Consider the following 13,014-nt stretch of genomic DNA (forward strand, 5'->3'; position numbering starts at 1 on the left):
CCACTGTTTACTTGAACTGCAAGGGCCTATTTTGAATACCAGTTTGAATTGAATTTTCTGATTGAGTGACTGTCTACGTCTTTTAATTAAGAAAGCTGAAGTTCCATCATGGACCATGTGGGATTCTAGCCTGACAAGAAAAAAGGCAAGATGGATATTCTGCTACAGTATATCAGAGAGAATCAAGGTTTATAGATCCCATACAGAAGAATTAAAAACTAAATCCAAGCAATAGGAATAACCAGTGTTCATAAAAGTAATTACTAATGGATGTTCTCATGGGTGTTTATAGTATGCAGTGAGGGGTGAATCCTGCATCAGCTGGCAGTCATGGAGAGGCAACAAAGGGCCACCCAAGTAAAAACCTACATGCCTATTTTATATAGAAGGACCCCAACAAAGAGAAATAGAAGTAGGGCACATAGGGAATACTGAGTCTACTGGCTGGTTTAGCCAGAGAGAGAGAGAGAGAAAGAAATGATACTGGTTTAGGGGATTATGTTAGAAAAGGCACTAATTTACTAATACTCGAGATAAATATCACTGGTGATGTTGCCCATAGCAACCAATCAGATTTTTGCTTTGTTTTCTTACTTGTAAGTAACTGTTTAAATCTAATTGCTGATTGGTTGCTATGGGCAACATCACTGACAATATTTATCTCCAATGTTAGTAAACACGCCCCTAAGTTTTCCCAGGAGCAGTAACCCATAGCAACCAATCAGCAGGTAGCATTTACTAGTCACCTGTTTAAAAGCAAGCATCTTATTATGGGTTACTGCTCCTGGCCAAACTTATTGCTTTTTATTACATATGGGCGATAATGTTTAAACCCTGACTGAACATCACTACTTTATTATGTTGACAAAAATAAACAACACAACACAGTCTAAACCAGTTTCCAAACCATGCATTCCACTGTCTGGAATTGGACAAAAATAACAGGGCTTTAAAACCACATAAATAAAACTATCAGGTCCTGCCAAAAGCAACATAACTGTAATAGCAAAATATCTTCTTTACCTCTGAATATCAACGAGGTACTCAGCTGATAATAGGGAACATTTATCAAAGGTTGAAAGCTTGTTTGTCCATACATTGCAATATACTTCAAGCTAACCAACTACGTCACTGTCACCCCCCAGCCTGGACAGTCCTACACTCACTTTTATCTGATTCTTTAAGAAGTCTACTGCTTCATTATACATTTAACAAGGGCACTGGGTTTTACCTGCAACTTGTTTGCTTTCAAGGTTAAAAGCCCCAAATGGAGCTACAACATAGGGCTGGCCACTGCTCTTGTAAAAACCTATACAGGAGTTTATAAAGGAGCAGTGATCCAGAGCTTCAAACTAGTCACAGGAGCTCCCCACTTCGGAAAGTGTCAGTGACACTGCACATGCTCAGTGTGCTCTGGGCAGCTGTTGAGAAGCTAAGCTTAGGGGTCATAGCAAATTATCAAGCAGAAAATGAGATTTGTCTGTCATATAAGCTGATGTTACAGGGCAAGAAGTAATTTTCTTTATTAATTACAGTCAGCCTTATATTGTGCCATTTATATTCTATATATACAGTATATTGTGCCATTTATATTCTATATATACAGTATATTGCGCCATTTATATTCTATATACACAGTATAATGTGCCATTTATATTCTATATATACAGAATAATGTGCCATTTATATTCTATATATACAGTATATTGTGACATTTATATTCTATATATATACAGTATAATGGGACATTTATACTCTATATATACAGTATAATGTGCCATTTATACTCTATATATACAGTATAATGTGCCATTTATACATTTATACTCTATATATACAGTATAATGTGACATTTATATTCTATACATACAGTATATTGTGCCATTTATATTCTATATATACAGTATAATGTGCCATTTATATTCTATATATACAGTATATTGTGACATTTATATTCTATATATACAGTATAATGTGCCATTTATACTCTATATATACAGTATAATGTGCCATTTATATTCTATATATACAGTATAATGTGCCATTTATATTCTATATATACAGTATATTGTGACATTTATATTCTATATATACAGTATAATGTGACATTTATATTCTATATATACAGTATATTGTGCCATTTATATTCTATATATACAGTATATTGTGCCATTCATATTCTATATATACAGTGTAATGTGCCATTTATATTCTATATATACAGTATAATGTGACATTTATATTCTATATATACAGTATAATGTGCCATTTATATTCTATATATACAGTATAATGTGACATTTATATTCTATATATACAGTATAATGTGACATTTATATTCTATATATACAGTATAATGTGCCATTTATATTCTATATATACAGTATAATGTGCCATTTATATTCTATATATACAGTATAATGTGACATTTATATTCTATATATACAGTATAATGTGACATTTATATTCTATATATACAGTATAGTGTGAGTGGGTCCCTAAGCTCAGGTAAGTGACAGCAGCACAGGGCAGGGAATCAGCAGAAAAGAAGATGGGGGGCAACTGGGGCATCTTTGGGGCACAGATCTTCCCTGCTAAAGGGCTGGGGTTGCCTTGGGCTGGTACAGAACCCCAAAACAAAATGTATATCATTTCTGCCCTACTTCTTTAGTTAGGCTTTAGTTCTCCTTTAACCATACCAATACCTTCAACCTAGCACAATATAACAAAGTGGTCTGTAATTAAGGGAACAAAAGAAAAGATAAAGAGTAACCCATGAACAGTGATAAGTGAAATTTGCTGCAAAATTCCCCAATTCGCCATCAATCAAAAAAAACAGCAGTTGCGTTACGTCAAATAGATTGCGTAAAAAAAATGTATTTGCTAGCAGTCCACATGCTACCAAATAGCCAATCACAGCTCTTATTTTGCATCATCTAAAGAACTTTTTAATACTTGTGTTGCTCACCAACACTTTTTACATCTGAGTGTGGCTCACAAGTAAAAAAGGTTGGGGATCCCTGGGTTAGAGCAACGTTTTTGTATGAGAAAATTTAAGGAACAACTAGTGTACAAAAGTGAAAACATAATATCAAACGTCTTTTAGAAGAAAGGGATGGATAATATGAAAGATACAACAGAAAACTCTGATGAGGCTCAAAAGGTATTGTGTTAGTATTTATAGATCAGAGAGGAAATGTGGGTACAGATGTGAGTGAGAAACTGCATTGCAACATCACTGAATATGCTGAGAAGGAATTGCAACAGTAGATATGCCTAAGGGTGATAACCGCAACTCTATTTTTATGAATGGAGACGGAAGTGAGAGCCTCTGTAGGTTGATGATTGCAGCCACACTTTGCACACATACAGGGACATACAGGCTTATCTTATCTCTGTATCTGAAATCATAAATTAGATCTCATCTCATCATTAAGGCTACACGCAATTAAAATCTGCAAACCAGACCACAAACAAAGCTCATATCACAAATGGTACCCCTTCCTTTCTAGCAGCCAGCACCTTCCCTTATAGAGTCCACCATTTTTAGAAAAAGGTCACGTGACACACATACATAAATGTTCGATACCTGCTAATGCATATTATATTAGAGAACGTGCTTTCTGAGCAATTGGCATTGAAAGTTATTTTTACATATGTGTCATTGGCACATTTCTTTTGCACGTGCTCAGCTTTCAGACAATGCACAAGAGGAAATCAATGGTGAAGATTCCAGAAAGCTGACTAAGGTGCCAGTTGTCAGGGGGAAAATATGCATACATTCTCTCCAAGACCAATGCCTATTATTAAGGGTAGATACGCCCGAAATGCGTCAGATGTCTGATGCTTCTGTTGGTTTCTTATACTATCCCAATAAAGATCACGTAAGTTTTGATATGTGGAGACCTCTTCTCTTTTCGTCCTTTTGGACTGACTAGGAGTGTTTTGGAGGACGCCGCACCCAACTTTCTGACCAGGCCACTGCCTTACATGCTGTATCTCCATGTGGTGAGTCTGAGCGCCAGTGACTTCCTTGTTTCATATCTATCTCACCAAAACAACAATGCCATAACTTTTCTTTCTTTTGATCCTGACCTAGAAACTGCACCTTTGATTTAATTTTGCAAATTTTCAGTGCAGCATTGCACATATATATTATGCTTCATTGCAAAGCAACACAAACTGAATCTACCTTCATCGCTGAGGCCTTAACTGCTCCATCTTTCTCCATTGTGGAATTCTGCACTCAGCTGACGTTCTCCTTTGTCTCTGAGTCTTTAGACTTATCTATCCCACCTCTCCAAATCTTCTGAGACCTATTAAGAACCCTTATCTGGCACTCTAGTTTCTCTTAATTAAATTCAAACTCTTGGATTTTTTTTAAAAAAAAATATTTAAACAGTAATTAAACCCAATAGGATTGTTCTGTCCCCAATAAGGGGTAATTATATCTTAGTTGGGATCAAGTACAGGTACTGTTTTATTATTACAGAGAAAAGGGAATCATTTAACCATTAAATAAACCCAATAGGGCTGTTCTGCCCCAATAAGGGGTAATTATATCTTAGTTGGGATCAAGTACAGGTACTGTTTTATTATTACAGAGAAAAGGGAATCATTTAACCATGAAATAAACCCAATAGGGCTGTTCTGCCCCCAATAAGGGGTAATTATATCTTAGTTGGGATCAAGTACAGGTACTGTTTTATTATTACAGAGAAAAGGGAATCATTTAACCATGAAATAAACCCAATAGGGCTGTTCTGCCCCCAATAAGGGGTAATTATATCTTAGTTGGGATCAAGTACAGGTACTGTTTTATTATTACAGAGAAAAGGGAATCATTTAACCATGAAATAAACCCAATAGGGCTGTTCTGCCCCCAATAAGGGGTAATTATATCTTAGTTGGGATCAAGTACAAGGTACAGTTTTATTATTACGAAGAAAAAGGAAGTCATGTTGAAAAATTAGAATTATTTGATTATAATGGAGTCTATGGGAGATGGCCTTTCCGTAATTTGGAACTTTCTGTATAATGGGTTTCCGGATAAGGGGTCCATAACTTGTACTACAAGTCAGTTCCTATTAATGGCGAGGGACTCACTTTGTTGACATGTTCAGAAGGTTAAGGGGTGCAGACTGCAGCAAGCTATTGTGTTATTGTATAACTAAACTCTGAGGACATTTGTCTACACAGCTATGACTAATATATTGTACATTATACAAGTGTTTCCCATCTCTCAACTTTTAAGGTGGACATTTTACACTGACTGATTTAAACAGAAAGCTGATAACCCAGAGGAAATAGTAATTTTTAGCGATTGTGATTTTTTTTCAACTGCCTACTAAATATAGCCTATTGTTTCCCATTACATACATGTTTTAGTTTAAGAAAACAGTCAACTTTTTTAACAATGGAGAACACCTACATAACCGCCTTAGCAGAAACAACTCCATTTTAATGCATTTATATATGCAGATAAGTAATATACAGCAGCAATATGAATACAAAGTGTAAGAATGTGATCAAATACCTTCAAGAGCGAATATCCTTTCTCCCAGAGATTCCACAATATTTAAAAGAGCCAACTCATCCGAGACATTAAAGAAATGCTTCTCTTTAGGCTCACTGGCAATGGATTTTATCTCTTCTACAAGGGTCTCTGTACTTAAATTCCCTCTGTTGTAGCTTCCCAGAATCTAAAGGAAATACAAGCAGTTAGATCTGACTGAAGGAAACACTTTTCATTGCGTTACACCACAGTTCTATTGAGTGGTTTAAGGATAGATCACACTTTTGTGCGTACAGCGAGTGTAAGGGTGATGGAACCACAGGCATCTTCACAAAACTTAGCACTGTGTATGATTTCCCACCAGGGAGGGATTCAGTTTGCCGGTGCAAAAGCATTTTGGGGAGATTTGTCGCCTATAGTAGCCAAGATTTAACCATGGGCAACAAATCTTCATTGCTCTCCAGCAATGAACAATTTTAAAATTCAACCTTGAATCCCACTAATGATGTTCATAAATGTTTCAATAAAAATACTGTATGCCTGGTTCCATTGGTGCAGGGTTAGTAAATGGCCATAATGGGCACGTATAATTTTGTACTGGTCCAGGTTTAGTAACTGGCCTATGATGAAAAAGCTCATCAACATTACAATAATGAGCACAGGTTTATTAACAGGGTTAGTACAAGGTTCATGAGAGGTGCAGGTTTAGCAAAAACCCACATGCCTTTGGTTTGGTAACTGTCTAAATAATGGGTACATATTTAATAAACAATCCACTATGGCACTGATCCCCAACTAGTGGCTCATGAGCAACATGTTGCTCACTACTTTGATGTTGCTCTTGGTGGTCTCAACGTAGGAGCCCATTTTCTGGCTTGGAGACAATACTTGGAAGCACAGAGACCTCCTGCAGACCAGCAGTGCACATGGGGATACCAAATAGCCAATCACAGCCCTTATTTAGCACCCCCCAAAGACCTTTTTCATGCTTGTGTGGCTCCCCAACACTTGTTACGTTCAATTGTGGCTCACAAGTAAAAAAGGCAGGGGATTACTGTTCTATGGGTACCGAATTAGCTAACAGCCCCTGATGAGTGATGGTTTAATGAATAGCCCAGAGAAAACCAGAGGCACAACAGTTGGGCAGTTGGGGACCCTGTACCCCCTTTGTAAGTGAAATAACCAGTTACAAAGTCAAACAAGTCATTCAGAAACCAATATTACTTTTGGTTACCACCTGTCTACTGTCTTCTTGCACACATATAACTCTCTGCTCTACATGTACAACATATAAGCTCATTATTAATGACTTAATATTTCACACACAAATAATCAAACTCCCCACAATGTCTAGCTGAGTTCTTTTCATTCTGTTGATGTATTTTGTTATACTGTTTCACACAACCTACATATTTTTTTTTGTATTCAAATCTTTATTGATAAACAAAAAATTTGCTTTATACAGATTATTCCTTAATGGTTTTCAGCACATTTAAATTGTACATTCATTCATTTCACATCCTACATATTTATGTTAATATTTTTTCATTCTGACTGTGTGGATAAATCATTTCTCATATTTATAGCTGTAGGTGTTACAGTCACAGGATACTCACTGCAATAGAAAATCTCTGAATGTCATCTGTCTCGCACTCTTTGATAACGCTGTTTAGTCTGTAATTGTCATGTGACTCCCCGTCTGTTACAACCACCATAACCTTTTTTACTCCTTTTCGTGCCCCTCTTGCTTCGGTAAATGCTTCCTTTCTATGAAGTCACATGTGCCATTTAGAAACAAATAATATTATTGGTTAGGACACTTTTTTTAGAGGCTTTAGACCCATTATGTGATATACTAAATTTACCAAATATACTGTAAATTAAGTAATAATAAATGGTAATGTCCTCTTTATGAAAAACAATGGATTCAGTTGTTAATAGGGCTATTATTCATACTTAGAATTTCAATGACTATCATCAAGACTGAATATTTGATTAATTTTTATAAACATAATTAGATCTGTGTACCTTGCTGTGTCAATACCAAGAGCTGTCATTGTCTGAGATCCACCTCTTTGCTTAATTCCCAGGGATGCCTGTCGCACTTTGGCCGTTGAATCGTAAGTATTCAGGTTAAATTCATGAGTTACATTTTCCCCGTACTGAACTATGCCAACCTACAATGGACAATGTCATAAGTAATTACTTTTGAATAACATATGGAAATCAGAAGTCAGAGAGGATACCAGCTATATTTTATTACTTTGCTTTCAGATTTAGACTGGGCTACATGGTTCATTGCAAGTAATTAAGTTTATAAAGCAAGAATTAAATCCAAAATGTAATCAATATCGTAAATCCAAGTTTTTTAATTATAATTCAATACCCCCCATACTGCTTTCGAACTACTGCCAAGTTACCTGTAACATTTGATGCGGCGGCACAAGCAGTGGAGTGGGCTGGTTCAGCAGGGGCCTATGAGAGCCAGGACCCACCAGGGTTTTTTCCTGTCGGCCTAGTCTAACCCTGACACCCCATGTTTTAGATGTAAGACACTTCACCAATTTTACTAAAGCCAGGAATATTACCCATTGATAAATTAAAATTTCAGGGCCATATAACTACCCCGGGAAACTAAAGCACTTTGATGTCACCCTCGGGAGGAAGGGTGCAGAAGTGGGGAGGCAGCTTTATCAATTTTTGAATGTGAGAACAAGAGCAGATCATGGAAAAAAAATTACAAAACACATTTAACTTTTTTTCCTGAACTGCATGTTTTTGCCCATTGTTCCACTGATTTTCAATTTAGAATTTTCGAGAATTTTGATTAATTTGAGACAATTCCCATTGACTTCAACAGAAACAGAAGTAAAAAGGCGGCTTTTACTAGCTGATTTTTTTTTTTAATGCAGCTTTCCACATTTTTTCTCTTTAATAAGTTGGGATTATTCAAGGTTTTTAAAAAAAAGGTTGTAAGTTCTATTGAGCAGGTCCTTCTTTACCTCCTACATCAGGGGTGGGCAAACTATGGCCCGCGGGCCACATCCGGACCCTTGGCCTTTTTAATCCGGCCCGCCGACGACGCCAAGTCTCATCACGCGAGACTTGGTGTCATCGGTGGGCCGGAATTAAACAGACTAAGGGGGCGTAACGCTGGCCTGGCCCAGTAAATGTGGCCCGTGAGCCAAAAAGTTTGCCCACCCCTGTCCTACATCATTCAAGATCAAGCACTGTAGAATATGTTGGCACATAAATAAGTCATTGATAATATTAACAACATGAATACATTGTAAAAGTATAAAGAATTTCTTACCTGAGTCTGGTTAGGATTTATGTTCATATTTTTTAGAAGCTTCTGTAAAAAATAATTGACACTCTCCCATGGGTAAACACTATTTGAACCATCAAGGACTATCACAATATCTAGCTGATTACTGCACCCTGAAATAAAACCATTAACACAGTCACAAAGCAAAAATAATACTGCTACATTTTTTTTTCAGAATAATTTACTGAGAATTCCAAATGCGTTCATTTTTCCCAGTGAATGAAACGGTGGCTTTGATTTGTGGCTATACAGTTCAACATAAATCATTCATGCCTTATTTTAGGCAGGGCATTGTTTACAATTGGCTGTTAAAGAATGAGTTTATAAAAACATTCAATACATTGCAGTGGTAAAATGTCCTCTCCATCAGATCCTTAGCTTTTCAATCAAATGGCCAAATAGGTTGACGGCAATAATGGTATGGGATCCCTTATCCAGAAACCCGTTATCCAGAAAGTTCTGAATTACGGAAAGGCCATCTCCAATAGACTCCATTATAAGCAAATAATTAAAATTTTAAAAATGATTTCCTTTTCCCCTCTAATAATAAAACAGTACCTTGTACTTGATCCCAACTAAAACAGTCCTATTGGGTTTATTTCATGTTTAAATGATTCCCTTTTCTCTGTAATAATAAAACAGTACCTGTACTTGATCCCAACTAAGATATAATTACCCCTTATTGGGGGCAGAACAGTCCTATTGGGTTTATTTCATGGTTAAATGATTCTCTTTTCTCTGTAATAATAAAACAGTACCTGTACTTGATCCCAACTAAGATATAATTACCCCTTATTGGGGGCAGAACAGTCCTATTGGGTTTATTTCATGGTTAAATGATTCTCTTTTCTCTGTAATAATAAAACAGTACCTGTACTTGATCCCAACTAAGATATAATTACCCCTTATTGGGGGCAGAACAGTCCTATTGGGTTTATTTCATGGTTAAATGATTCCCTTTTCTCTGTAATAATAAAACAGTACCTGTACTTGATCCCAACTAAGATATAATTAATCCTTATTGGGGGCAGAACAGCCCTATTGGGTTTATTTAATGGTTAAATGATTCCCTTTTCTCTGTAATAATAAAACAGTACCTGTACTTGATCCCAACTAAGATATAATTAATCCTTATTGGAGGCAGAACAGTCCTATTGGGTTTATTCAATATTTGAATGATTTTTAGCAGACTTAAGTTATGGAGATCTAAATTATGGGAAGATCCTTTATCCGGAAAACCCCAGGTCCCGAGCATTCTGGATAATTAGTCCCATACCTGTATCAGCAAAATTATGTCTAAGGTGTGAGCAGTGTTAGGGTAAATTAAATGTTGTATGGAAAAGATCTAGAAATGGGAAAAGTAGTGATAATTGAATCTGTCCCGTTTCACTTCCCCCAAAAAAATTTGTGAACCGCTAAAAGGAGTAAGAAACTGGACAAGAGATAAAATGACAACGCCAGGTGTATTGTGGGTACATAAATAACAAGAGACCAATCTTTATTCAGGTTTGTCAACTACTTCGCTAAATGTAAATGTTATAGTTGATTAAATACAATGCTGGGAACTTTTGAAAATGTACAGGGGGGTAGTGACAGGCGAAAGAAAATGATACAGATCAATTATATTTGTCCATACAAAAGGTGACCCATCTCTCAGAGCTGATGTTTTTGATGTAATTAACTGATCACACTAAACAACGTTTACACTATTTTTTATATACTACACTGATGAGCCCCAAGAAGGGCGAAACCAGTCTGTAGTTGGGAATCTGATCAGCTATTATCCTGGCTTCTGGTTTTAGCCTATAGGATAAACCCATGTAAATGGGATTTTTCTAAGAGCCTTAAGGAATTTGTTCCCAGAATCCCTTTTGACTTATTTGCATACATATGAGGCGGTCTCCTCAACCCTTTTGACTTGTTTGTGAATCCCCACTCCTGGCTCTGCCAAAGCTGATCAGAAAACCCTGTGCTACACTGATGAGCCCCACTAAGGGAGAAAATGGTCTGTATATTGGAATCTGATCAGCTATTATCCCGGCTTCTGCTTTACACCCAGTGGGTGAGCTTTAGCCTATAGGATAAACCCATGTAAATGGAATTTTTCTAAGAGCCTTAAGGAATTTGTTCCCAGACTCCCTTTTGACACTGTTTTTTATGTAATTTCAAAAATTGTCACAGTCACGGGTCCGCTACAGTTTGCTGTTAAATGACAACAGAGCCACTGCATAGATTACAACTACCTGAATTTGCTTTTATAACAGTATTTTATCAAGGTCTGTGTCATGAAAAACAAGACCCAGAATTCAGTTGTGATTCAAAGTGGACATGTAAAAAAATGACTGACTGTGGCTAATGCCACATGGGGCTCATTCGCAGTCATGAATCAGCCCCTAAGCTGGCATAAACGTTTCCCTGTGTCTGTACCCATAGCCATGGCGTTGGCCTGGGTGCAGGTATATGGAGCTGATTTCAGCACCAAAATATGCGAGTATGCATTTAGCTGCCAAAATTTGCTCTGTGTACCTGCGCTCAGGCCAATGCAATGGCTCAGGATACAGGCACAGGGAATGGCTGATGCCAGCATAGGGGCTAATCCTATCCTTTGTATATCCGCAGGCGGAGAATCGGCCCCGTGTGGCATTGGCTTTAGTCCAACGAAACTGGTAAGAAACTATAGATAAGCCTTTTGCTAAGGTGTTGATCTCTGCATTAACATATTTTGAACCACCACAGTATTCAATTACTTTGAATAAACCGCGTCACACTGACCCATTGGCACATCAGAAAAACTCCAGCAAGCACAGGTAGCAGTGGGCCTTCCAACATTTTGCCATGTATGCCCTTACCATGACCATTCTCCATTTCTGTTACAGAATAAAGAATAAAAACCAGGATGTCTGCTTAAAATAAAGCCTTCTTATCAGTGCAGGATAGAAATAAATATTATTTCAAATAATTTAAATTTAATGGTGTAACTGGTCCTTCAGCTTTGGGTTTATTTCTAGATATATATACATTTTAAGTTTCTTTGTCACCATCTCTGGTACAGGTATGGGACCTGTTATACAGAATGCTTGGGACCTGGGGTTTTCCAGATAAGGGATCTTTCTGTAATTTGGATCTCCTACCTTAAGTCTACTGAAAAATCATTTAAACATAAAATAAACCCAATAGGATTGTTTTGGCTCCGGTAGGGATTATTTATTTCTTAGTTGGAAGCAAGCTGTTTTATTATTACAGAGAAAAAGGAAATTATTTTTTAAAATGTGAATTATTTGCTTATAATGGAGTCTATGGGAGATGCCCTTCCCCTAATTCTGAACTTTCTGGATAATGGGTTTCCGGATAAGGGATCCCATATCCATACAATGCAAAACTAAGTAGTGCAATACACATATAGATAAATATAAATGGGCCATGCACAAAAGGCATTTCAATCCCCTGACCAATAGAGCTTACTATTTAAATGAAATACAGAGCAGAAATGGAACAGAACAGAATATAATTCTGATAAAGAATAAACAGGATAAAGAATATCATGAACCTTTTTTTATTACAAAATTATTACATTCTTTTTATTAATGTCATTCAAGTCAAAACATAAGATACTGCACCTTGGACTGATGGAGCAATGGCATTTAAAACTTCAAATGAAGAACTGACATTGGAGCAGATTCCAGTTGTATAGTGAAAACTTCCACATCTGTAAGCATATAAGGGACCACATGCCTGGGGATACAGACAATTTCATAATTTTAACATTAATACCATTCTTGACCATTTACAAGCCTTGTTGAATAAAACTTTACTTACCAGAAAACCGCCTTTAGGATTTTTCACTAAAGTTGACCCCATGGCCATATTTTCCTTTACTTCAATAATGTCAGGGATGCTTGTATTTCCTATTAGAGCAAAATGCTTATGAGAAACACAGTGAAACGGTACCACTGTCTCATCCGAACAGGAAAAATCTATCACACAGGAATTTTCCCATAAACAATTCAGTAAGGGTAAAGCTTACAGTGAGTAAATCACTATTGTATTTATATGTATATAATGTATATGTATGCTAAAGTTTTCCAAATATGCCAGATTGCATGATAAGCCTAGATGTTATATGAGATATGGTGCTTTAAATGATCCCTTTTTATTCCCTATTATGTCCTAA

The 13,014-nt window shown here is 36.6% G+C and overlaps 1 protein-coding gene across 1 annotated transcript in view; it reads right to left on the reverse strand.

Annotated features, from left to right (window-relative positions):
* Positions 1 to 13,014, reverse strand: part of itga1 (integrin subunit alpha 1) — an 80,403-nt gene that overhangs the window by 44,614 nt on the left and 22,775 nt on the right. Inside the window, exons 4-9 of the mRNA XM_002933044.4 lie at positions 12,660 to 12,748; positions 12,461 to 12,575; positions 8,829 to 8,956; positions 7,544 to 7,692; positions 7,132 to 7,282; positions 5,537 to 5,702 (exon numbers count right to left, since the gene is read on the reverse strand). Coding sequence (XP_002933090.3) covers positions 5,537 to 5,702; positions 7,132 to 7,282; positions 7,544 to 7,692; positions 8,829 to 8,956; positions 12,461 to 12,575; positions 12,660 to 12,748 — 798 coding nt within the window. The remainder of the gene's footprint in view (positions 1 to 5,536; positions 5,703 to 7,131; positions 7,283 to 7,543; positions 7,693 to 8,828; positions 8,957 to 12,460; positions 12,576 to 12,659; positions 12,749 to 13,014) is intronic.

The sequence above is a fragment of the Xenopus tropicalis genome, chromosome 1, assembly GCF_000004195.4.
Source record: "Xenopus tropicalis strain Nigerian chromosome 1, UCB_Xtro_10.0, whole genome shotgun sequence".
Taxonomy (NCBI): domain Eukaryota; kingdom Metazoa; phylum Chordata; class Amphibia; order Anura; family Pipidae; genus Xenopus; species Xenopus tropicalis.